This window comes from Aulonocara sp. 'chitande type north' Nkhata Bay, linkage group LG7 (genome assembly GCF_057382095.1).
Source record: "Aulonocara sp. 'chitande type north' Nkhata Bay isolate Kocher_YH1m ecotype deep benthic linkage group LG7, A_spYH_male_GT1.1, whole genome shotgun sequence".
Classification (NCBI taxonomy): domain Eukaryota; kingdom Metazoa; phylum Chordata; class Actinopteri; order Cichliformes; family Cichlidae; genus Aulonocara; species Aulonocara sp. 'chitande type north' Nkhata Bay.
Genome location: NC_141350.1, coordinates 41,862,766 through 41,885,183, shown reverse-complemented (window position 1 = coordinate 41,885,183; position 22,418 = coordinate 41,862,766). Strand labels below are relative to the sequence as shown.

At 38.9% G+C, this 22,418-nt stretch overlaps 3 protein-coding genes across 9 annotated transcripts in view; all 3 read right to left on the bottom strand.

Moving 5' to 3' along the window:
• Positions 1 to 2,195, bottom strand: part of rimbp2a (RIMS binding protein 2a) — a 71,945-nt gene extending 69,750 nt beyond the window's left edge. For 2 of the 7 annotated variants that reach the window (XM_086300480.1, XM_086300475.1), the window contains exons 1-2: positions 1,877 to 2,192; positions 1,180 to 1,323 (exon numbers count right to left, since the gene is read on the bottom strand). In XM_086300480.1, coding sequence (XP_086156606.1) covers positions 1,180 to 1,317 — 138 coding nt within the window. In that variant the 5' untranslated portion in view covers positions 1,318 to 1,323; positions 1,877 to 2,192. Of the gene's footprint in view, positions 1 to 1,179; positions 1,324 to 1,876 lie in introns of all 7 variants that reach the window. The other 5 variants (XM_086300476.1, XM_086300478.1, XM_086300477.1 and 2 more) reach the window with 4 other exon arrangements.
• Positions 2,196 to 5,391: 3,196 nt separating this feature from the next.
• On the bottom strand, positions 5,392 to 13,005 carry noc4l (nucleolar complex associated 4 homolog). Its single transcript, XM_086300472.1, has 15 exons — positions 12,812 to 13,005; positions 12,547 to 12,667; positions 12,343 to 12,449; positions 11,921 to 12,028; positions 11,597 to 11,746; positions 11,389 to 11,491; positions 11,210 to 11,244; positions 11,071 to 11,121; positions 10,878 to 10,989; positions 8,262 to 8,322; positions 8,040 to 8,150; positions 6,281 to 6,444; positions 6,102 to 6,184; positions 5,794 to 5,907; positions 5,392 to 5,704 (listed from the first exon to the last, which is right to left on the bottom strand). The coding sequence occupies exons 1-15, from the start codon at positions 12,962 to 12,964 to the stop codon at positions 5,585 to 5,587; spliced, it is 1,593 nt and encodes a 530-aa protein (XP_086156598.1). The 5' UTR covers positions 12,965 to 13,005; the 3' UTR covers positions 5,392 to 5,584.
• Positions 13,006 to 14,062: 1,057 nt separating this feature from the next.
• Positions 14,063 to 17,375, bottom strand: pus1 (pseudouridine synthase 1). Its single transcript, XM_086302519.1, has 6 exons — positions 17,032 to 17,375; positions 16,441 to 16,667; positions 15,487 to 15,624; positions 15,161 to 15,263; positions 14,350 to 15,050; positions 14,063 to 14,259 (listed from the first exon to the last, which is right to left on the bottom strand). Exons 1-6 carry the CDS (start codon positions 17,093 to 17,095, stop codon positions 14,227 to 14,229), a joined length of 1,266 nt encoding a protein of 421 aa, XP_086158645.1. The 5' UTR covers positions 17,096 to 17,375; the 3' UTR covers positions 14,063 to 14,226.
• Positions 17,376 to 22,418: the final 5,043 nt, after the last annotated feature.

Here is a 22,418-nt window from a genome sequence, read left to right as displayed (position 1 = left end):
AGACAGGAAGGAGAGGTGAAAGTGGGATGTACGCACTGCTCCACGCTGTTGCTTAGCAACACGTGCTTGCTGTCTGTTCTCATCTTTACTGTAGGCACATTTACTCTTGCAGTGAACTGGTTTCCAGCCATGACATGACGCCCTGTGAGGCTGGGAATGAGGAAAAGATGGAAACTGGATTGGACAGACTGGCTCCTTTAAATATGCAAATAACTGAAGGCAAACTGTAATTCAAGTACTTCAAAACAGGGTAATTATGCTTTTCATTATCATTATCTCCTGTCAGACACACACACACACACACACACACATATGTGTGTGTGTGTGTGTGTGTGTGTGTGTGTGTGTGTGTGTGTGTGTGTGTGTGTGTGTGGACATATAAAAATATGGAGCTGGAGATGAGAATGGCAGGTTTGTGCCATTGTGTTTTCAGAAGCATGCTGTCTTCTCTGAGACATAATTGTCAGTGACTTAGAATCACCAGTGATCCTCTAGAGGACAAGTGGTTTACCTGATAGATCAATAATTTTTCTTTAGGACAAGGGGATTCAATTCAAAGTGCCCGAATCACACAGTAGTATGTCTGCTGCTGTTAAAACCTTTACAATTGTTTTAATGTTGCTGACAGGTGTACATTTGTTGGGATCAAATAAAGCACAAAAAGAAAGAGATGTAAGCAGTGACAAGATAATCAAGAGATGCAACTCTTTGCACTCAAATCTCAGTGCTCGCAATAAATGAAGACTCCCATGTAGGCATTTAACATTTTAACATTGAATGCATGGCTTACTGTCTGAATAAAGTCTGCACAGTTAAAAGTTTGCACTGCAACATGGCAGTAAGTTCACTGTATCTACAGTCACCAGATCTCAGTTCAGGGGAGCACCTTTAGGATGTGGTGGAGATTTAAGCCAGCAAAAGAGGATCTGACCAAATACTGGCAAGATGTACCTGATGAAATGCCCAGTGAGAGTATATTAATTTATACAGTTTAATCCTATCTTATAAGATCACTACCAAATATTACTTAAAACTGACTTCAAATCACAAGTTAAAATTTTATCAGCTACTAGTAAATGCCATTTATCCTACACCAAGGTCAACACTAATGTTTCCACACTAAAGTTTATCTTAGCTATAAAAGCAGTAGTGTGTCTAAGGCCTATAGTATGATGTTACCTTGCCCTTGCTCTGCAGGTGGTGATGGTGCAAGTTTCTGGCAGCAATCATGGCGAGCTGTCTCTGGATCCACTGTAACTCCCTCTGAGACTCCCTCAGCAGGTTCTCCACATTAGCACTGGACTTGTGATCCCGCATTATCACCTGCAACACCAGTCTGCAGGTTACATAGTGAATCTATGATGCAAACCTCATATTCTGCACGCACACACACTGACGGTGCAATGCTGGAACAGTGCCATCAGCATATATACAAAGAGAAGCATGTACGCATCATTGAATAATCAAGAACTATTGCTTTTTGACCAGCATCAATAGGTGTCATTTATTAAAGTTGAATACTTAAGGATTTTGAGCTACCTTTGTAGTTTGTGTCTGGTTCAGATTTATATTTTAGTTTCACTAAACTTCACCTGAAAATAGAGCATATTTATGTGCATTCTTTAGTAGTTCAAAAACCTATCCATCTAATCACCATGTTTCCAAACAAACAATAACATATAGTGTGTTTGATCGATATTAAAATGACAAATAACTGTACATCATGAACAAAAAGCATTTCAAATATTTCATTATAATTCATAATTATTGTTTTCTCAATGCAAAATTCAAATTGTTGCAGTGCATAAGCTAAAAACGAAAGGTCTGCTGCTGAGAAAAAGCACTAATGCACTAATAAAGAGCTTTTGACACTTACTGTACAAATCCTTCATCTTCTTTCATTAAAAAAATCAACACGCAACTTGTTTTTTCATTTTGAGAAACACATTCAGTCCTTGAGAGTAAAAGCCACATTTTTAAACGATGAATCATTATTCCAGTTGAACTCCGTTGCCACCCGCACAAGTTCGTCCACATATACATGTAAGCACTGACTAGTATGTTCATGTGTGTGTCCATGTGCGTGTGCGTGTGTGTTATCACTGAGAGAGAGCTTCATTCGGTTACATAAGAGAGGATTAGTGCACAGACACACAGTGAAGGGGTGTGTGAGTGTGTGGAGGGTATGGTGGAGGGGGGCATGGAAAATACAACAGCTCATATTAATTGATACTAAATCTCCATCTATGTTGACATGCTTTGTGCGTTTGGTCAAACAGACACTGACTTCCACACTGGAGTGTTGCATTCACACTAACCATACAGAGCACAGATACATGCAGGGTAGAGACAGTTAATGATGCTTGCACCTCAGGGGATTTGACTTATTGGACTCTACCTAATCTACACTAACAAATGCTCCAATGTCTGACTGTCTGTTTTTTCATTTGTGTTTTTTTAATACTAACAAGATCAGATTCCTTCTTTTTTTTCCGTTTTGCTTTTCCTTTTTGATTCATTCATTCAAAAAGTGGCTTTTTTAAAATAAATGAATGCCATTGTGTTAAAAACTAATGACCAAAGACAAAAAAGAATAATAACTGGCCTCTTCTTCTTCTTCTTCTTCTTCCATTGTTTCTCTAACCTCGGCCAAATGCTTGAACAGATTCTCTGTGCTGACTCACCTTGGACAGCTTTTACTTCCTTGCAGGGGATTGTGGAGGAGGAGGAGGACAGACAACAACAACAACAGCAGCAGCACACAGAGCTCAGGAGTCTTACAGATTTATGCAAAGCATCCCACCCTTCAAAGACCTCTATGAACCACCTCTGAGAGCCAAAGCATCTCTGTCGCAGATTTATCAAAGGCAGAGAGAGTGACATTATCCAGGCCTGATCATTTTTATTTATATATTAAATAATCTATAAATCCATTATTTTAATTAATTCCATTACAGTATTTTTTTTAAAATTCAAAACCATCCCCTTTCTCTAAAGATTTAAGTTTATTACTGTGGTGAGGCAATGTACTTAGCTCATATTGATTCTGAGCAAATAGCTCTTCACTGTTTACACACAAGTAATAAGAGCTCATTTAAAGAAGACAAATGAACTAGAAACTGAATTTAGAAGTGGATTCATTGCATTGTTTGAAATTATATTTTATTAAGTTAGCTGTGAATGGCTGTTAAGTGTTAGCGTTGTACACAACTGTTCAGGAGCTGAAAAAAATGTGTTTGCAAATATTATGGACTAATAGCTATAATGCTGCATCATAAAAACTGCAAACGCCTTCATCTATGATGCTTTAAAACTTCTGCAAGGACTGTATTTCATAGTTCTTACCCATTTAACAAATGGTCTTCAGCTTCTCTCATCCTCTTCACAAAGATCGTGTTTGGCTGGGTAGTATCATGCCCATCTTGTAGTTCACCATAAGCGAAGCCTACAAAAATTATAAATAGATTTTCTAATCTTCAAAACTGTAGGGATTTACTGCGGACTCCGTAGCTTCCATGGTTTGTTGCATGTGGCGTGTGTCTCAGTACATTTTTGGAGCGCTTCTCCCTCATATGACTTGTTCTTTTGAAACAGAATTCAGTTATGATTCAGAATCTTTCTCTCACAGCGCTCTTGTACCCAAGGCGGCCTGCTGTGTGCCCATATGGCAAACTTAACAAGAGCATGAAATATGAAGAGCAGACGGAAAAAGATCATCTAAGGCAAACCTTAACCTCACCTGTATGAGGGGAGAACACCCTCGATAAGGCCTGGCTGTATCCTTGCAGTGTAATTAACTGTGATGTTTTAATGTAGGTTTAAGATATGACACACAGAACTGTGCAAACGTTTTGAGTACTCCTTAATTTCTTTATATTTTGCTAAGAAATTAGGAAACATGTACAATGGAAATAAAAACAAAGTATATAACTCAAACATATGGACAACATTTATTCTTCAAACAGCCTAAACTCTCTAAGGCAGCTTTCTTCCCATATGGAAAAGATATATATAAATCTTATAAGGTTTTTATCTGTCTTGTGTGAAACTTGTATGAAAAGCATACAAGAGTGAAAACACATATAAGATCCCTTGAAAAATTATATAATGAAACTTGTATGTTTTGTATACTTACTAAAAAAATATATGAAAGTAATGAGAAAGTGGCCACTTTCATGAGTAACTCGTATATGTTTTTACTATTTCTTTTCCATATGGGTTCTTCTTTTCTTTAAGTCGTTTTCGGGAATAGCTCTCCAGGTTTCTTGAGGAAATTCACATCTCTTCTTTGAATGTTGGATGGCTTTTGCTCTATTCTCTGTCAAGATGATCCCACACTGCTTCAATAATGTGAGGTTCGTGCTCTGTGGAGACCAATTCATGACTGATAGTATTCCATTGTGTGCTTTTTTCCCCAGCTTTCCCCAGCTGGTTTTGCATGTAGGATCCAGGTCTGAATGTATCAATTTTGACGTGATCGCCAACACCACTGTCGGCAGCCCCAAACCATGACAGCGCCTCTACCATGTTTTAACCATGCCTATAGACCCCCACTATTGTACCTCTGTCATGACACAATGGGGATTTGAAGTAAAAACTTTAAATATAGATTCTCAATGCTTCTTGCTATTGATTTTTAGTCCAGATCAGGTGAAATTTGGCATACTTCAGCTTCTTCTCCCCACTCCCCTGCATTATGAATGGCTTCTTCACAGCCACCCTTCCACTAAGACCATTTCTGATGAGACTTCAATGAACATTAGACACATCAACTGAAGGGCCACATGCATCTCTCAGCTTTTGTATCATGTCTTTGCTGGATGCTTTGCCATTTTCAACAGTAATGACTTTAAGACCGTTCATCTGCTGTAAATACGTTTTTTAGGCCTGACACTACACACCATGCTGAGATATACCAAGTTTTTTGGCTAATAGCTCTTTAAGAACACCTTGCTGATGCAAATCATCATAACATTTCCTTTGTTTTTTTTTTTCAAATATTCAACTAAAAAAAATTTATGTGTTATGATTCATAAAACAAGGGCAGTGATAAGTGGCTTAAGAAAAAAAACTGTTCCTCTGAAAATGGTCAGGTACAAGGACCGGAGCAAAGAAACAACCACTGTCCAAAGATAACGAGGGGTGACGAGATTTTTGCTCAGGACAGTATAACAAATTGAGCATCTCCTGCCTGATTTTGGAGGACCAAAATGCAGCCACATTAAGTGAAAATACGCACTGAATGACTTTGTTGTTTAACTGGAAGCAGAAAACCTGAGTTTTAGCATAGCTTAACATTTACCAACAATTTCCTGTTTACATTCTTTCTTTGAATTCTTGAAATTGTGTATAATTGATTTCAAGTAACAATGCCTTCAAAGACCATCAGTTCTAGAAAATGTTTTTATTGGCATACAACAGTCACACATCGAGGACAGTAATATAGAATTTAAAAAAGCAAAAAAGCATCTAATTTTCATGGAGAAGATTTGGGCAACACTTTCTGAAAAGCACTTGAGATAAAAGATGAACGAGTGTAAAAAGGTTCTAACAAGGCAAACGTGGTCCGTTGTTTTGACTCATTTTATGCCAGACAGAAGTGCTGTCCTAACACGTCTCCCCCTCCTTTTAGTAACCGTGTGGCAGTTTCAAATTCCAGTGGGACGCTCTTGATCTCGGGTTGCTTCAGGTCTTTTTCCATCAGCTGTGAAAAAGAAAATGAAATAACTTATTCATCTAAACCAAATTTAATTTGACCAGAAATAAGAGGAAAACTAATTCTTGAAGCGTCACCTCATACGTTGTGACCTCTAGTGTCTCACTGATGTCATCCTCCTGTTCTGACAAAGGTGTGTTGATCAGCAGTGCAGCTTTAGCCACATCTGGATGGTAATGCTTTTGCAGCGACTATAGAAAAGACGACAGGAAAATGTGTCATTTTAGTGACTCCTCCACTTAAATTGGACTTTCAATCGTTTGTGACATCTCTTCAACATGTTTTCGCCAAAGAGAAAAAAATGAGAAATATCAAAACTCAAAAGTCAGTTGTCATCAGCGACAGAGGTAATTCATTTGGGAATCTAAAGTTATTGCCTGCACACCTTAATTTCCCACAAGCTGCTTTCTAAGGCACGGCACTGAGCAGGATCCTCTTCATCCGTCAGATAAGGATCCTCAAAAGGTTCTGTCACCACACAAAAGCAAACATTTATCACATATCCTACAGACAATTCATAGACTGTTAACACACCGATCCCAACTACAAAAGTCTGAAACTCACCATCTTCTGCGCTGGGCTTGTGAATGAGGACTCTGCAGGACGGGTGGCGACGGATCAGGTTGTAGATGAAGGGCAGCACTATGAGAAGGGCTGTAGGCGGTGCCGTGAGAGCCAGGCGAGCCAGACGTTTGGCAAATGCAGCCACTAAGTAAACTGGCAAGTGACTGAAGGAAACCAAAAACAGAACATGCATTTTAGCAATGTAGATCCTGAGCTTTCATGCTCATTATTTAAGTAGTAGGACGCTTATATTTGGTCTGTTTAGCAGCTTAAATAGTTCAGCCAAAGCTCATAAAAATAACAGCAGGTCACCCACAAAACAACATTCATGCTGTATAAAGAGTAAAAACCTGAATGCAATAATTTACAGATTTGATAAACTCACAATAGAACATAGAAAACATAATAAATGTTTAAACTGAGTAAAAGGAAAACATTTCAAAAAAGTCTGGACAGGGCGTAGTATCATCTTTCTTTTAAACATCTGGGAACTGAGGAGAGCAGCGGCTGGTATAAGTTTCTGATACAGGATTCTAACAGCTAACTGCTGGTGCAGCGCCGTGACTTTTCAACAGTGAAGCCACGCTTCTGTAACATCTCCAATATGGAGTTTAGCGTTGTCTTGGTAAAAAAATGCAAGGCCTTTAATTGGAAAAGACTTAATCTGGATGAGAGCACACGCTGCTCTCAGCAGTGATGACTCCATAGGCACCAATGCACCTTCATACCATCAGGGACTAAACAAAGAGCTAAAAAAACCTGAATGGTCCCTCTCCTCTGTAATCCGGAGGATGTGGTGTCCATGTCCAACAAAACCGTTTTCCACTTTGCCTCAGTCCATTTTAAATGAGCTTTGGCCAAGAGAAGATGGTGGCTTTATTGGATCATGTTCACATACGACTTCTTCTTTGTATGACAGAGCTTTAACCTGCAATTGTGAGCGACACAGTGAACAATGTTCATAGACAATGATTTCTGGATTTGCACCTAAGCTCATGCAGGGATTTCCCATGATCGGAAGGTCCGGGGTTCGACTCAACTGAACAGCTACCCTGAGGTACCCCTGAGAAAGGTACCGTCCCTACACACTGCTCCCCGGGCGCTGCACTGGTGGCTGCCCACTGCTTCACTGGGTGAATGGGTTAAATGCAGAGGAACTATTTCCCTATGGGGACTAACACGCACACTTTACACTTTACTTTTACACTTTTTACTTTACACTTTACACTTCCATGACAGGCTCAAGGATCATGGTTATCCAGTATTGACTTCAGCGTGAGATTTCTCCAGATTCTCCGAATCTTTTTATTTTATGTATTGTAGCCTACAACTGTATGTCAAGGAACATGATTCTGAAATTGCTGTAAAATTTAAAGACTCTGTTTTTGCAAATTTGTTCTGAGAAACTCTGCCTCTCTAAGATCCTCTTTATATATCCCATCATGTTACTGACCTGTTGCCAGTTATCCTAATTAGTTACAAAATATTCCTTCAGCAATTTCTTTTTAATACCACTTATTTTTCCACCCTTTTTCCCCTCAGTCCCAACTTTGAGATGTGCTGCCATTAAATTCTAAATTTTTTTCATAGAAAATCTTAAAACTGTTTGCTATGTTCTATTGTGAATAAAATATCGATTTATGAGACTCAAAAGTCAGTGAATTCTTTTTTCTTTTTTTTTTAAATGTTCCAACATTTTACAGAATCTGATTTATAAATGAATAAAAAAGGATTTTGAAATATGTGACTGAATTCTTACCTGGAGCTAAGGAAGACATTGGCTAAATGGAAAAAGCGTGCTCTGTACTTCACATGAAAAACAGAAGGCTCAAGTAGATTATACAACTTCTTGTAGAAATCAGGATAATCTCTGCAAACACACAACACGTGGTTTTGATTTATGTGATCAAATGTCTCCCATTTTACTGTAAATAATCTGATCTAGTAAAAGAGACAAAAAAAAAATGTGCTTTTCACTCACAGGTTGTGTTGATGTATGAGGACAAAAAGGCCATTGAGTGCTAGCAGGCTGATTGCCCCACCTGTTCGATGAAGACAAGAACCTGCTGATTACCATCACTTTATAGCAAAGCTGTAGATGAACATATGAAAGTGTTGTTTTTCCACCTTTCACATTCTGAAATAGTATTTTTGAACATCTGATGGTACTTTTGTGCTCATAATTCTATCAAGATTCTCAACACCAAACCATGACAGAGCCTCCACCGTGCTTTACAGATGTAGACACTCACCTCATCCATACGCATTGACAATTATTTGAAATAAAACTTGTATTCATTACTTCATAAAATTTGTTGACATTGACGTTCAGTCCAGTTCTTGTGTAATTTAGTATACTTCAACCTTTTCTCCTTGTTTTGCTTCCTTAAAAACGGCTTCCTGAAAGTCCTCGTATGTCACTGAGACTCTTGGGTTCTGTGTCAAGTCTTTGTTGCATCCTCTCTTTTTTCCTATTTCTTAAGGACATGATTTTCAGATGCTGTTCATTTGCCATGGATAGGTGTTTAAGCCTGCCATGTCTTGTTTTGTCCTCCATTTGTCCAGTTTCCTTGAATATTTTTTAAGAACACACTGCATGCTATGCTGACATATGCCATGTTTTCAGCTAAAAGCATTTTGATGGAATTTTTCTAAGATTCAGCTACAAAAATGAAAAACAAAAAACAAAAAAAACAACAAATGATTTATTTTTGTGACCATGGTGCTAATAACAAAGTGCAGAGAGACAATTTAAAACAGGTTCTTTGCCAAGTTGTTTGTTATTCCCAGTGTTGGGGAGTAACGGAATACATGTACCGCCGTTACGTATTTAAAATACAAAATATGAGTAACTGTATTCCGTTACAGTTACCGTTTAAAAAGGTGGTATTCAGAATACAGTTACTTTGTTGAAATAAATGGATTACACTGCGGTACTTTCCTGTTTCATTTTGTCGCGGGTCAGGACTGTTTGGGGTTTGTTTGACAGCTACGTTCTTTTGTTCCAGGCAGCAGCGTTACGGTTGCCATGGTTACAGGGCGACGCTCTCTCTCTCTCTGCGACTGTGTGTTTCCTGGGTGACAGAGCGCCTTTTCGTTGTTGTTGTTGTTGTTGTTATTGTTGTGCTAAGCTAACAGGCAGAATGCTACAAGTATAGCTCTAAAGAATGTAGCCTCATGGACAGTGTAGTCCGTGCTGCAGGAGAATGGACTGCCATACACGTTATGTGTCTGTGAGCGAGGAGGGAGAAAAAGGCGAGTGGAAAGGTACGAGTTATCATCGAGGAAAAACGGGAGCTGGAAGCATGTAAATATAATAATAACCACTGCAGCCAAGAAGAGTGCCTGACGAGCCCAGTTGTAAGTAAGCTATTAAGACTCGACTGTACACCGTGTTCGTGTTTTCATCCGAAACAATAAGTTCCGTTGGAGCAGTCTTTCAACGCCTCTCTCTGTCTCTCATAAGAAAAGTTGACCCAGACAACAAAGTAAAGCTATTTTTCGGCTACGAGCCGACAGGGACCCCGCCGTATTAGTCAGAGGTCCCTTTACTACAGTTTGGAGTCGCGGACCTTCAGTAATAGTAATAAATCACACAGCAATAGTACATTCACGTTGTTGTAAAAAGCATGATAATATATTAAGTAATCCAAAGTATTCAGAATACGTTACTGTCATTGAGTAACGTAACGGAATACGTTACAGAATACGTTACAGAATACATTTTGGGGCATGTATTCTGTATTCTGTAACGGAATACATTTTAAAAGTAACCTTCCCAACACTGGTTATTCCTCTGTAAATGATTAGGCACATGGACTGGACTGAAAAAGGTTAAAAAGCAGTCAGTGACTAAAGAAAAACTTTGAAAGACCTTCAGAGTGCTTGGAGAACTGCTGTTCAAGTTCATTTAAAAAAAATTACAGTATGGAAAGTGTACATACTGCACAGCCCCGCCAAAAAGCATGTCACATAAAAACAACTTGAATCCACAAAGCTCTCAAATATTTTTCATGTTTATAGGATAGCTAGACAAACAGATACACGAGTCAGGTGACGCAGACGCGTTATACTCTGCGTGAGGTTAGGCTTGGGTCCGAGTGCAATAAATTTGGTCAGAGGGCATTTCACTATAGAGGTCACTATAGTGAACTGGAAAAATAATATTCTAACAACTACTTCCCCCTAGTGTTCGCTGATGTCCATGCACAAGCAGATATAATCCCAGTTGAAGTAAGTAAAACAACAAAACACTGTTAAATTCTCATTAATCAATCTAAAACTAACAAAGCTAAAGAATCGCTTCACTGTAACTCTAATAATGAAATCTTCCTGTGTTTTTTATGGAGCATTTACATTTATGCTGTAGACAATGTACTGTAGCATTTTTGTTGTGTTTGTACCAAATTAATTATTTAATTCAAAATATTTAAATTTTAGGATTCTTTTATATTTCAAACACAGTCACTATCACTACAGTTCAGACTTCTAAAACTATCACAGACCAGATGTGAAAATACCTTAAAAGTTACAGATGTCAGTCGACCTCATGGTGAAGTACCGTCACCATAGAGCCACGAGCACACACATAACTTACCAATTTCATAGGCAGCAGTCAAGAAGTCGATCATGAGCGTGGGTTTGCTCATATACGGCAGAATGGAGTCATGTAGTATCACCAGGACCTTTTTATACATGCTGTTTGGCAACTACAATACAGACATCAAACATTAATGAGACATATCACAGAGCACAAAACAGAGAAGAGACTGTTGGTCTAATCTACTTACCTTATACTTCAGAAAGCCAAGCCACATCCTCTCAAAGACACGCTTATGTTCCTGTGTGGCAGAAGATCTAATAGCATTCAGAAAACCTTTTTGTTGGCAAACAGAAATGTGAAGATTTGATTTAAAGTATTTTACTTACATGCAGCTTGGCAGCTTTCCAGTCCTCATGCTTGGCTGAGAAAAAAAATGCCATTATTGACTTATAAAAAAAAAAAAAAGTCCCCAAACTGGATTTTCTCCCTCTGCAGTGACATTTTATCATCACGACAAAAGACAGAGGGACTCCCACTGTGATTATCACATCTTAAAAAGTATTACCTTCCTGTTTGACCATAAAATTGGTCAGCTCTGACTCCTGGTTTGGCATGCTGATGCTGGACATGAGTGTGAACACATTGTTCTGATATACAGGCACCACAGCCTGGAAGGAACAAACAAGCAGTATTTAGCAAATCCCATAATGTCTTTAACACAGAAAGAAAGCATCCACCTAAACGTCTACAGCAGACAGGTGATGATTTCCTACCCCTTTGCTTTTGTCCATGACTTTGCCGACGCTGTCCCGGATGGAGCTCATTACATAATAGCGCACATCCTCCATCTCGAGAAACTCCTGGAACCTGGAGATCAGCAGGGAATTGTCTGTAGCTTTAGACAGAAGGTTGTCCACCAGTGCCTGGCAGTACAAGAAAAAAGAAATATCAGGAGGAGCCACAAATGACAAAGTGTATCTTTCGGGAAAAGCTATTTTTGCCTTGAGTAATAAGCTGAAAGAAGTACTTAAGTCACCCAAAAGAACACAGAAATTACTAATACTTATTAATCCTAGAAATCATAGCCAACATGCTACCTGGATCAGTTCCCTTGGGAAGCTGTAATGTTCACTCCAGTCCAAGTCCTCAAGAGGATGCAGTCCTTCTCCGGCAGCAAATTTCATCAGGCAGCACATGGCACTCTCCTGTATCCAAAAAGTTATCTAATCATGTATTTTTCTTATTTAAATGAATATCATTGCCTCCCTCAAGTCCCCAAGAACTGCAAGCAACGTAATCAATTGCACAATGCAAAACTGTAAAAGATAACTTCCCGTACAACACAGAAACTTTCAACACGTCTGTGCAAAATAGATACTGAACCCCCAGCAAACATGTCTAATGTGAGCCTTTCGTTCTAACAGTCAGGTGGATAAAAAAGTGAAGACATGTATTAATTTGTTTCTCTTAAGTTTAATTAACGTGTGACGGAAGGAGAAGTCACAGAGAGACAGCTCACCTTGATGTCATACTGCTCATGGCTGAGGTGCTCTAACAGGATCTCAACACAACTGGTGTACCGGTGTCGCATAAATATCCGGTACTTGTCCTCGGCGCTGTAGCCCCCTGGACCAGACAAACCCAGGTAAATGGCGACAGGAGCAACACGCATACATCCACCTCAGAACTGCTGTTGGTAATCGGGTTACAATCGTATACTAACCGCTCAATGCGTCCTCCTCTCCAGGGAGCTTTCCCAAGAACAGCTCCTTCCTCTCCAGCAGCGCACAGAACAGCTCGCTGCACGCAGCGACTGCGCTGATAACCTCCTTCTCTTGTTCTGCCTGCTCACAAACACGAAGGAAACAAACACGTATACTTACTGAAAGCTGCCCAGCGGTGATCATGCTAAGGTTAGCTAAATGCTAAGGTTAGCTAAATGGCAAGGTTTTAGTACAGCGTGGATGTTTAGGTGTGGAAATTTATACCTGAAGGCTCTCGAGAATGTCGAAAACATCGTTGGCATGCTTTCTGCTCTCGAGGATACGCTCGACAGTTTTGCTGAGATCTACTTTGGCTTTTTTTGCACTCTTTTCTGCTGTTTTTACCGAACTCACGTTGCGCTTTTTGGCCGGTGCCATGTTTACTTGATGGTGCTTCTTCTTTGAGGTTTACTGCCGGTAATAAAGCAGGAACTGGTGCGTTACCGCCACCAGCTGGTATGGAGTGTGAAGCGTCATAACCTCTCAGTGATGTTCGTCTATCTTCCAGAAATATGGCACCCTTATAAAACCTTTTGCTTTATAATATTAATTAGATTTTCCTTATACTTCTGACAGTGGACTGAAGGACACATAAGACAGATGTACTATGTTAAATATACTGCCAGGGGCACCTCCATATGGGGCACACTAAAGATTTTGGTGGAACACCAAAAACAGAATTTCATGTTTTATTATGCTGTTGTCAAATATAGGTTACTTGAAAAATGTGGCAAAATCAAGAGACGGTTGAAAAAGTTATATCACTGAAAATGGGCACATATGAAAACCAAATAAGATTTTGAAATTCATAATTATCTGTTTAGAACAACTCACTGTTTCAAGGCTCACCACAGGACATCTCTGTGATGTAGTGGCAGGCACTGGGGTCGTTTTGGCGCCCCTGTGTACTGCTTGCTTTACAGATGTGTTGATCTTTCTTCTGGCACGTCCTTGCTTTGCAACGCTCTCTTACATTTCTTCCTGAACCTCCCCACATTAAGTAATCACATAGCCATAGGTCATCATTAAATAGTTTAACAAACTGAAAAAGATTCCTTCAAAGAACTGTCAATGAGTGAAAAAGCAACCAGTGTCCAAAGAAAAACTTTTAGAGTCCTTCAGAAAGCCCAGAGGATTATTGCTGAAGATCACTTTAAAAAAAACTTCTTCTTGAAAATAAAATATAAAGAAATGAGGAGTGGGGCAAGACTTTTGCAAAGTCCTGTAAATACAGCTCACTGCTATTATCAGAGAAAGTCATAAATGTGGGATTTAAACTTATTAAGAGATGAAACGTCATAAGTTGATGTTGTTATTTGAGTATGCAGTAGTACACAATTCTTCTGACAATTTAAATGTCGCTGTAGCATTAAGAGTCTATTTTCAAGAGTAGGCAGCCAGTTATTACTGCAGAAACATCAAACAAACCAGCTATCCAAAGTTGTTTTAGTGGTAAACTAATATTAGGAAACCAAGCAGGTTGCATTAAAGAACAGAAGCTTTTATTACTTGCTTGTTAATAACATTTGTATAAAAGAAACAAGATTTAATCCCAGTGAAAATGTCTGTATCAGCAGTTAAAAAAACAAACAAAAAAAAAAACACATGATGATGCATCTTCTTTCTGCTGGCAGAGTGGCCTAATCAGAGTCATTTCCTTCATCTGCATCATCCTGCAGGAAGAGAACAATTATATTTAAAAATAAAAAACAGATTTTCAATGTTAAAAAAACATTTTAAAATAAATGTATCTTCTTGGATACCTGTTTTTTAACTTTATCGTCTTGCACTTCAATAGATGTGGCCTCAAAGTCATGGATGGGGAGAGTGGCCATCCAGCAGACCATGGAGCCCTCTTCACACTCAGTCTCAATAATGGTGGGGTAGATGTGTGCCTCTTTAAAGGCCTTGATTTCCTCCTCCTCGCGATCCCATTCCAGCTTCTCATGCAGCCCGTCCCCCCCAAAACGTTTGTTGTACCGGTCAAAGTGAACCCTTTCCAGGATGAGGCCAAGTCCCGGAGCTTTGGGGACATCTACCTTCTCATGTCCCCAGCTCCGCTCCATCACCTCCTCCTTTGCATAGCCCTTGACCACTGCAATCACCAAGCCAATCATCTTGCGGATTTGATGCAGCATAAAGCTCTGGCCTCGCACAGTAATCACTGCAAACTCATAATTTCTGCGGAGAAAAGGCTCCCCACAGGACATCTCTGTGATGTAGCGGCGGGCACTGGGGTCGCTTGGAGCCTTCTGAGAGGTGAAGTTGTGGAAGTTATGTGTGCCTTTGTAGAGAGCAAAAAGGCGATTCACCTTCTGTAGTGTCTCTGGTTCCAGGCGAAATGCTGCTATATTCCCGGTATCATAGTCTTTTGGGGAAAAGGCCAGTGTTGGAAGCATGTACGAGTACGTACGAGCATCACAGTTATTTTTAGAATTGAAACCCTGCGTCACCCGTTTTAGTCCTGTGGGTTCAAAAGTTGAGAAAAAAAATGAATCATACACACTCATGCCAACAGTACTCATCATACCAAAAACCTAGACTTGTAATTCACAATATAAAGTAGTGTCTCACCAAGCACTTTGATCTGCGGTGGCAGATGCTCGTTGATTTTTTCAATGATATCATCAATCAACCTCACTTTTAGAGACACCACTTGGCCAGCAGCAGACACACCCTGAATACATTCATATAAAAGTCAACGACATAACTCAACACATAAATAAATACTAACAATGAAATACACAATTTAATTAATTCTTATTAACAATTACATGATGACAAGAAATAAAACCAGCACAACATTAACAGACAGATAACACGTAAAGATACATATCCTCTAATCTGCCTTGTTGGCCAAGCTTTGACCAGTAAATTCTTATTGTGCACTGAGCACATACCTTATCTGTTCTGGCACATCTTTGGAAAGACATCTTCTTCATCTCATCACCGTGGTTTTCAGGAATGCAGCCAGATTTAATAAGAGCAGCAACCAGATCATCTTCAATGGTCCTGAACTGAGAGTTTCCAGGATTTCTCTGGAATAAATAAATAAATAATGAAAATAATAAGGATGTTGCACTTTATTGGCCAGTGTTTTCTATGTGCCATTGACTGCCACTAATTATGATGACATTCACTGATGGCAGCGGCTGATCTTCATCTGTTTCCACCAGTCTCATATCTAAGATCTGTTTCATCCAGCCAACCATTGACTTTCTTCAGCTTATTCAATTCAGGGATATGGGGGGCTGGAGCCCATCCCAACTGTCATAGGGTAAGAGGTGGCAACACCCTGAACAGGTCGCCAATCTGTCACAGGACTAACACAGAGAGGCAGGCAACCATTCACACTCACATTCACAGTTTGGAATCACCAATTAACCTAAACCCACTGACAGCATGTCTTTGGAGTGTGGGAGGAAGCCTGAGTACCCAGGGACAACCCACAGACACGGGGAGAACATGCAAAATCCATAGCTAGATGGAGGAGTCAAACCCAGGACCTTCTTACTGTGTGGCTCACCTAAGATCTGTTTTTATAAACGTATATAACTACATTTATTCTCTATTGTCCACCCCAGAAGGGCATCCGGCATAAAAAATGCCAAATGAAACACATGGAGCTACCTGCTGTAGCGACTCATGAATATGTGAGCAGCCGAAATAAGCTTTTATCAAAAAAGTGTGGTAAAGGGCAGAAAAACTTTAAAACAAGACAACTGCAGAATATAAATGTATCTTTATCTGTTGTACAGTGTCCTTGGGTGCTTTGAAAGGTTCTATTTTTAAATAAAATGTATTATTATCATCATCATTATTATTATTATTATTATTATTATTATTATTAATACCTGCATCCCGTAATATCCTTTTCCCGAGTACGCCATGAGCAGGACCACTTTCTTCTTTGGATATTTCTTTTCATCTTCAGCGTGTTCCCCATCTGTCTTCACCCTTTTAGCTGCCTGGACCTTCTCAGCAGAGTCTTCATTTTCCTCATTGGTCCTTTTTAACAGTGTAGCTGTCTGCTTATCCATGCCTCCTTCACTCATCGTGCAAAAGGGCTTATAAAGACCCCCTGTGAAGGAAACACAGAAATTAAACAGTGACAGCTACTACCCTGTTCTGTGATACACGGATTGAGAGGCCTTTTAAGATTGGAAGTACGATAAAGACAATATAAAAGGTAATAAATCTAAACAAAATAGTAATAAATAGCAAAAATCGGACAGACACTCGTGATGCCTTCTACATTTATACTGTGTGGCGATAAAACACCTTCACAAACAAATATACTACACATAAATATATATATGTTTCCCACTGATGCATTTGTTTCCAGTTGGTTCGATGAGTGAATTAAGATACCAGAAGCTAACCAACCACAGTCTGGAGACTGCAAATGCACATACTGTCACATAGCTTCTGTCAGGTTGGCTTACCGTTTGTCTTTAACGTCTGTCGGTGGTTAACTAAGGCACTCAGCAGCGGTCTGACCCGAAACATGTCACGCTAAACCATCTTTAGAAGATCTAGCAGCTAAAAGAGACTGCAAAAGATTCAATCTGCTCTACCAGCTGAAAAGCCGAGGCTAGCGCGTATTAGCGAAGAATTTAACAAACTAAAACCAACTTTAAAAAGGTCTCCTAAATATTTAAACAAGGTTAAATAACCACGCTCATAAACATATATGAACACCGGGGAAACTGTAGCTAAGTCCCACAGAAACGCTCTGTAGTAAACCTGCACATACAGGAACATGCACACATGGAAAAGCCAACTTTGACCTCTAACAAAAATCTCGCGAGACTGTCGTCATTCTCCTTTCTGCTCTTGTCATCGCGAAAAAATAAAGTATTTAAAACAAACACAGAAAAGGACATTAGAATTTAACTCTTTGGGGAGAATTGTAACCGATATATACCTCTTTGTCCTTCTTTGATTAAATTTAAACTTTATTAACTATTTAACGCCAAAAGGGTACAAAAAGGTAGATATGACTATTTATACTTTTTATTAATTTAATAATAATATTCGTGTAAGTCAAAAGTCTTTTTTATAACTACAACATAGGATAATTTTCAGTGTAACAGGAAATTATCAGAATCACAGTCTGGGCAGGCGACTCAAAAAAATTTGCTGTCTTGAGGTAGCAATGTAACAATAATGGCTCAGTGTGTTTACATTTAATAGGGAGAATAGAAATTAAGAAGATAATGAACACATGCCTACAAACTAAAGTTACATGGAACTAAGAGGAAATTCATATGTAGTTCTGTGCATATGTAGTAATATTTTCGACCACTTGAGAGCAGCAAAAACCAGTAAACACATTAATAATCATGTTTTCTTTTTCTTTTTTTAAATTCTTTTTTATATGAAGAGAACAAGTTTAAGTGCTTGCGGTGTCATCTTGCTTTCTTCAAAACAACAATGGTGTCAGTGCAGACATTACTGCAATGATCCTTTTGCTTTTTGCTGTTCGCTTCAGGATCTTGAACAGTAAAGGGAGTAAAGGACACACAATAAATTATATTATTAATCTAACATTAGATATTTATCATTGACATCTCAGGGAAGCCTAATGTGCTAAAGGCAAAGGCTAACCCTCACCGCCTTGTTGTGAAAGGTAGCTGTTTGTTTCTTGAGGGTTACAAAGACCTCACCTTTGCCACTTATAACATGCTGTGTTTATACACAGGTGTATAAACACTAAAGTCAAATTATGGAGACAAACAGGTTAAGCACCCCCAGAACAGTGTGTTTATGTCTTTCCCAAGAACAACAAGGAATGTGCTGGTTTCCAAGTAACAAATTAACGTTGCCATCCTTGAATGCCCTTATACAATTACACTTTTTTTAGAGAGCCTTATAAGGTGATCAGCTAGTTTTATGCTGAAAACCCAAAGCCAAACATAGGCAAGGTATGGTAAAAGGGCCTTGGTTTCAACAATTCGATATCACACAGTGTATGAGCCCATTTTTCCAGTAAAGTTAGAACTAACTGGATGCTCGACTGGGACCATTACTGTAATATAGTGATTCTTGAAGATTTGTAGAACAGCTGATAAATGTAGGTGAATAAAGGAGCTCAGAGGTGTACTTTTCTGTTAATTTATGACTTCATACAGCCTTTATACAGCCATCTTCACCACAGTATTCAACAAGGGTATGGCTTGTTGAATACAAGCTTAACCATAAAGATAAAGATACATCTGGGGGGGGTTGTTTTGTTTTTTGCAATTAAAACATTGCACAACAAACGAATCACATCATTGATGAACAAGGGGTAAGGTTCAACCACTGGTCTAAGTCTTCCTTTTATTCTCAACGTGCTGAGAGGTCTCATCCTAAGACTTGCAAGATATCAATCTAAAAAAAAAGAGTTCCCAGCATGCCATTCAGCATACTAACAAAACAGACCTAAGCCTTTTTTTCCTTTTTTTTGCAAAGCTTGCACTCACCTGTACTCCTGTGCGCACTGATATATCCTCATATGAAAACAACTACAGTAGAACTTTTATGAGACTGGACTGAAACTCACTCCTTCCCACACATAAAAATGATTAAAAAAAACTATCCTCATTGTCAGCAACAACATCCACACCATCTATTACCCTGCTGGCTAAGTTATGTAAGCCTCTGATTGTACCCGACATTACTAAACATGAGAAGAAAATGGATTTATTTTATGTGCAAATACTGAAACAGGTTCTGTATGAGTTTCACTGTCCTTAAATTCATTCTACTTAGTCCCGCATCTTGATTTGTTTACACTACATCGAGGAAGAGGTGCTTCAACTGTCAAGTGATAATTGCCTGTCCTTATTTGAGATAAGGGCAGTGACATACCACTTTGCTTTCAAACTGCAACCACTTTGTGATCATACTTTATTTTTGAACATTCATCACACTGCAGTAAACAACTAAAGTGACCAATCATGGCTCCACTTTGGTCCATTAATCCACAGTACCTACTTCAACGTAAGTACACCGTGTCATTTAGCTGTCCTTTTCTTTTTTTACTTCATGCGACACAAGGTGAGAAGTGTTTTATTGATTTAAAATTTGAGGGGGAAAAGTCACAATAATGCTCATGATTGTGCTGCCAGGATCCTTTTTTTAACAACAGGGTCTGTGTTTTCAGCATAACAGCTAATAATAATCAAGTCTTACCAAGAAAATAATACATCCATCCACTTTCTTTACCTCTTATAACCATTCAGTGACATCTCTCTTTTGGATAGGGCGATCCTATAAAAGCTGTTTCATCACAGGATAAAGGTGAACACTCAGAGCAACTTGATGCTGGTATGCATTAACAATTCATGATAGGAGGTCGAGTGGATCCAATGCAAGCACAATTCCCCAGGGCCACCAGATTCTCCACACTGGAGATGTAACTATAGTTAAAACTATAGATAAAGCAGTGTTAAGCAAACATTCAGTTAAAGCACAGTTACTGCGGTTCATTCCTCATTTTTTATCTGAAGCTGTCGTGTGAGTAGCTGACTGACACGTTTTATTTTTTATTTTGTTTTCAAGCTATCTTTTCTATCCTGCAGAGAAAGCTCTGACTTTCCTTCTCAGTGAGGAGGAAAGTCTCAGTGCGGCAGCACACATTAATCTCCGTGGCTGAAAATAACTTGTCTTTTAGATAGACAGCAGATAGCGCAGTCTGCAAAGCCGTTTTACGCAAGCAACACTATCTCAACATCTTTGGTGTGTTTGATTTTAACAGCTTAAAGCATGAAACTGGATTTTTCTTGCTATAGGCAGCCTTTTCCCTAAAGCAGTCATGTTTCTGTGAAAGAAAAGTTAGACATGGCACTGACCAAGCTGACTGTACGGTATCAGTTTAAAGATGGTTTCTTGGACCACTTCCACTGATAAATTCTCTCTGACACAACGTTAGAAGGCCAGGGAGCAAAAGATAACGCTGACTATGTTATATCACTGGTAAGGCTGGTTTGTAAGTCTGCCAGAGACTACTGGGATTCTTTTCACACAACTCACACTGACAAATATAAGATAATAACTCCGATGTGTTAAGTATTGCATTTATTGAATGAGCATAGAATTTATTAACATACACAGTAATGTTTTACAGGGTTGTAGATATGAATGCTTCAGTATAGAATTGTTGAGTTTTGTCAGTACAGTTAGCAAACATAACAGAAACCATTTAAGCTAATTCCTTCATCCGTTACTGAACATAGCATCTACACACATCCCCACTGCTTTGGTCTGGTTACAGATTCAGAAGCAGTCTATCTCTCCACAGTGTAGTGTAGCACCTCTTACAATTGGCTAGTTAAGGTCTTGGAGTCAACACTGTCAAATTACACACCTAATTTGTTACAATAAGCAAGTAAGCATTTTCATGGCATCATCAAGTGTCACTTTGAAACTTGTGCTCTATATCAACAAATCTTGTATTAATCCTGTTATTTTATTTGGAGAATACATCTGTGACTCCAGACTGCTATCATTCTACAGTGCAGTGAAAAAGTATCTGCTCCTTCCAGATTTATTTTCTTTCTTTCTTTCTTTCTTTCTTTCTTTCTTTCTTTCTTTCTTTCTTTCTTTCTTTCTTTCTTTTGCATATTTGCCAAACTTGTTTTAGAAATTTTACTATTAGACAAAGATAACTGGAGGAAATACAAAAGGCAGTTTTTAAAGGATGACATCATTTGATAAGGGGAAGAAAATGTCTACCCAAAGCTACCTAGCCCATGTGAAAAAGTAATTGCACCCTCAACTTAATAACTGGTTTTACCACCCCTGGAAGCAAGAACTGCAATCAAGTATTTGCAGTAACTAGTGAGTCTTCCACAGTGCAGAATTTTTGTCCCACTCTTCTTAAATCAGCCACATTGGAGGGTTTTTGAGCATGAACAGCCTGTTTAAGGTCATACCAACGATCTCAATCAGATTTAAGTCCAGATTTTGAATAGTGCTCTCCAATGCCTGATGTTTTTCTTTTTTTCTTTTTATTTTATAGTCATTCAGAGGTGGACTTACTGATGTGTTTCAGTTCATTGTCCCGCTGTATTGCCCAAGTGTGCTTGAGCTTAAGGGTAACAGCTGATGGCTGGACATTCTCTTTCAAAAAATTTTGGCAGAGCGCAGAATTCATGGTTTAATTTTCCCCAAAGTCTTGGGGGTCATCAAAATGTTTTTTGGCAGATATGAATCAAGTGTCTTCTTTGTGGTTAGCAGTGTTTTTCTCCTTGAAACTCTCCTATGAACGCCATTTTTGCATCTTTTTCTTATTGTTGAATCATGAACTTGAATCTTAACTGAGGGAAGTGAGGCCTGCAGTTCTCTAGATGTTGTTTTGGGTTCTTGTGTGACCTCCTGGATGAGTCATTGATGCACTCTTGGAATAGGTAAGCCGGCCACTCCTGGGAAGGTTCACCACTGCTCCAAGGTCTCTCCATCTGTGGATAATGGGTGTAATGGTGGTTTCCTGGAGTCCCCCAACCTTCAAAGTAACTTTGTAACCCTTTTCAGACTGACTTTGAATGACAGAATGACTCAATAAATGAAATAACCATTTTTAAAAAAGAAATTTTTTTATTAACTCTATTTGTCTTTGGCTAATAATTTTATTAATTCATAAGGGTCTGGCAGTAATCAGATCTGGGTGTGATTAATGAAACTCAAAAAGCTGTGTGTGTGTGTGTGTGTGTGGGGGGGGGGGGGGGGGGGGCTCACTTCCCACAGCACTGTGTATATGTATTATAACCAATATCCTATAGTACAAAATTTTAGGCAATTTTTAAAACTTTATCTGTTATTATTTTTGAAAACAGGAGAACGGATA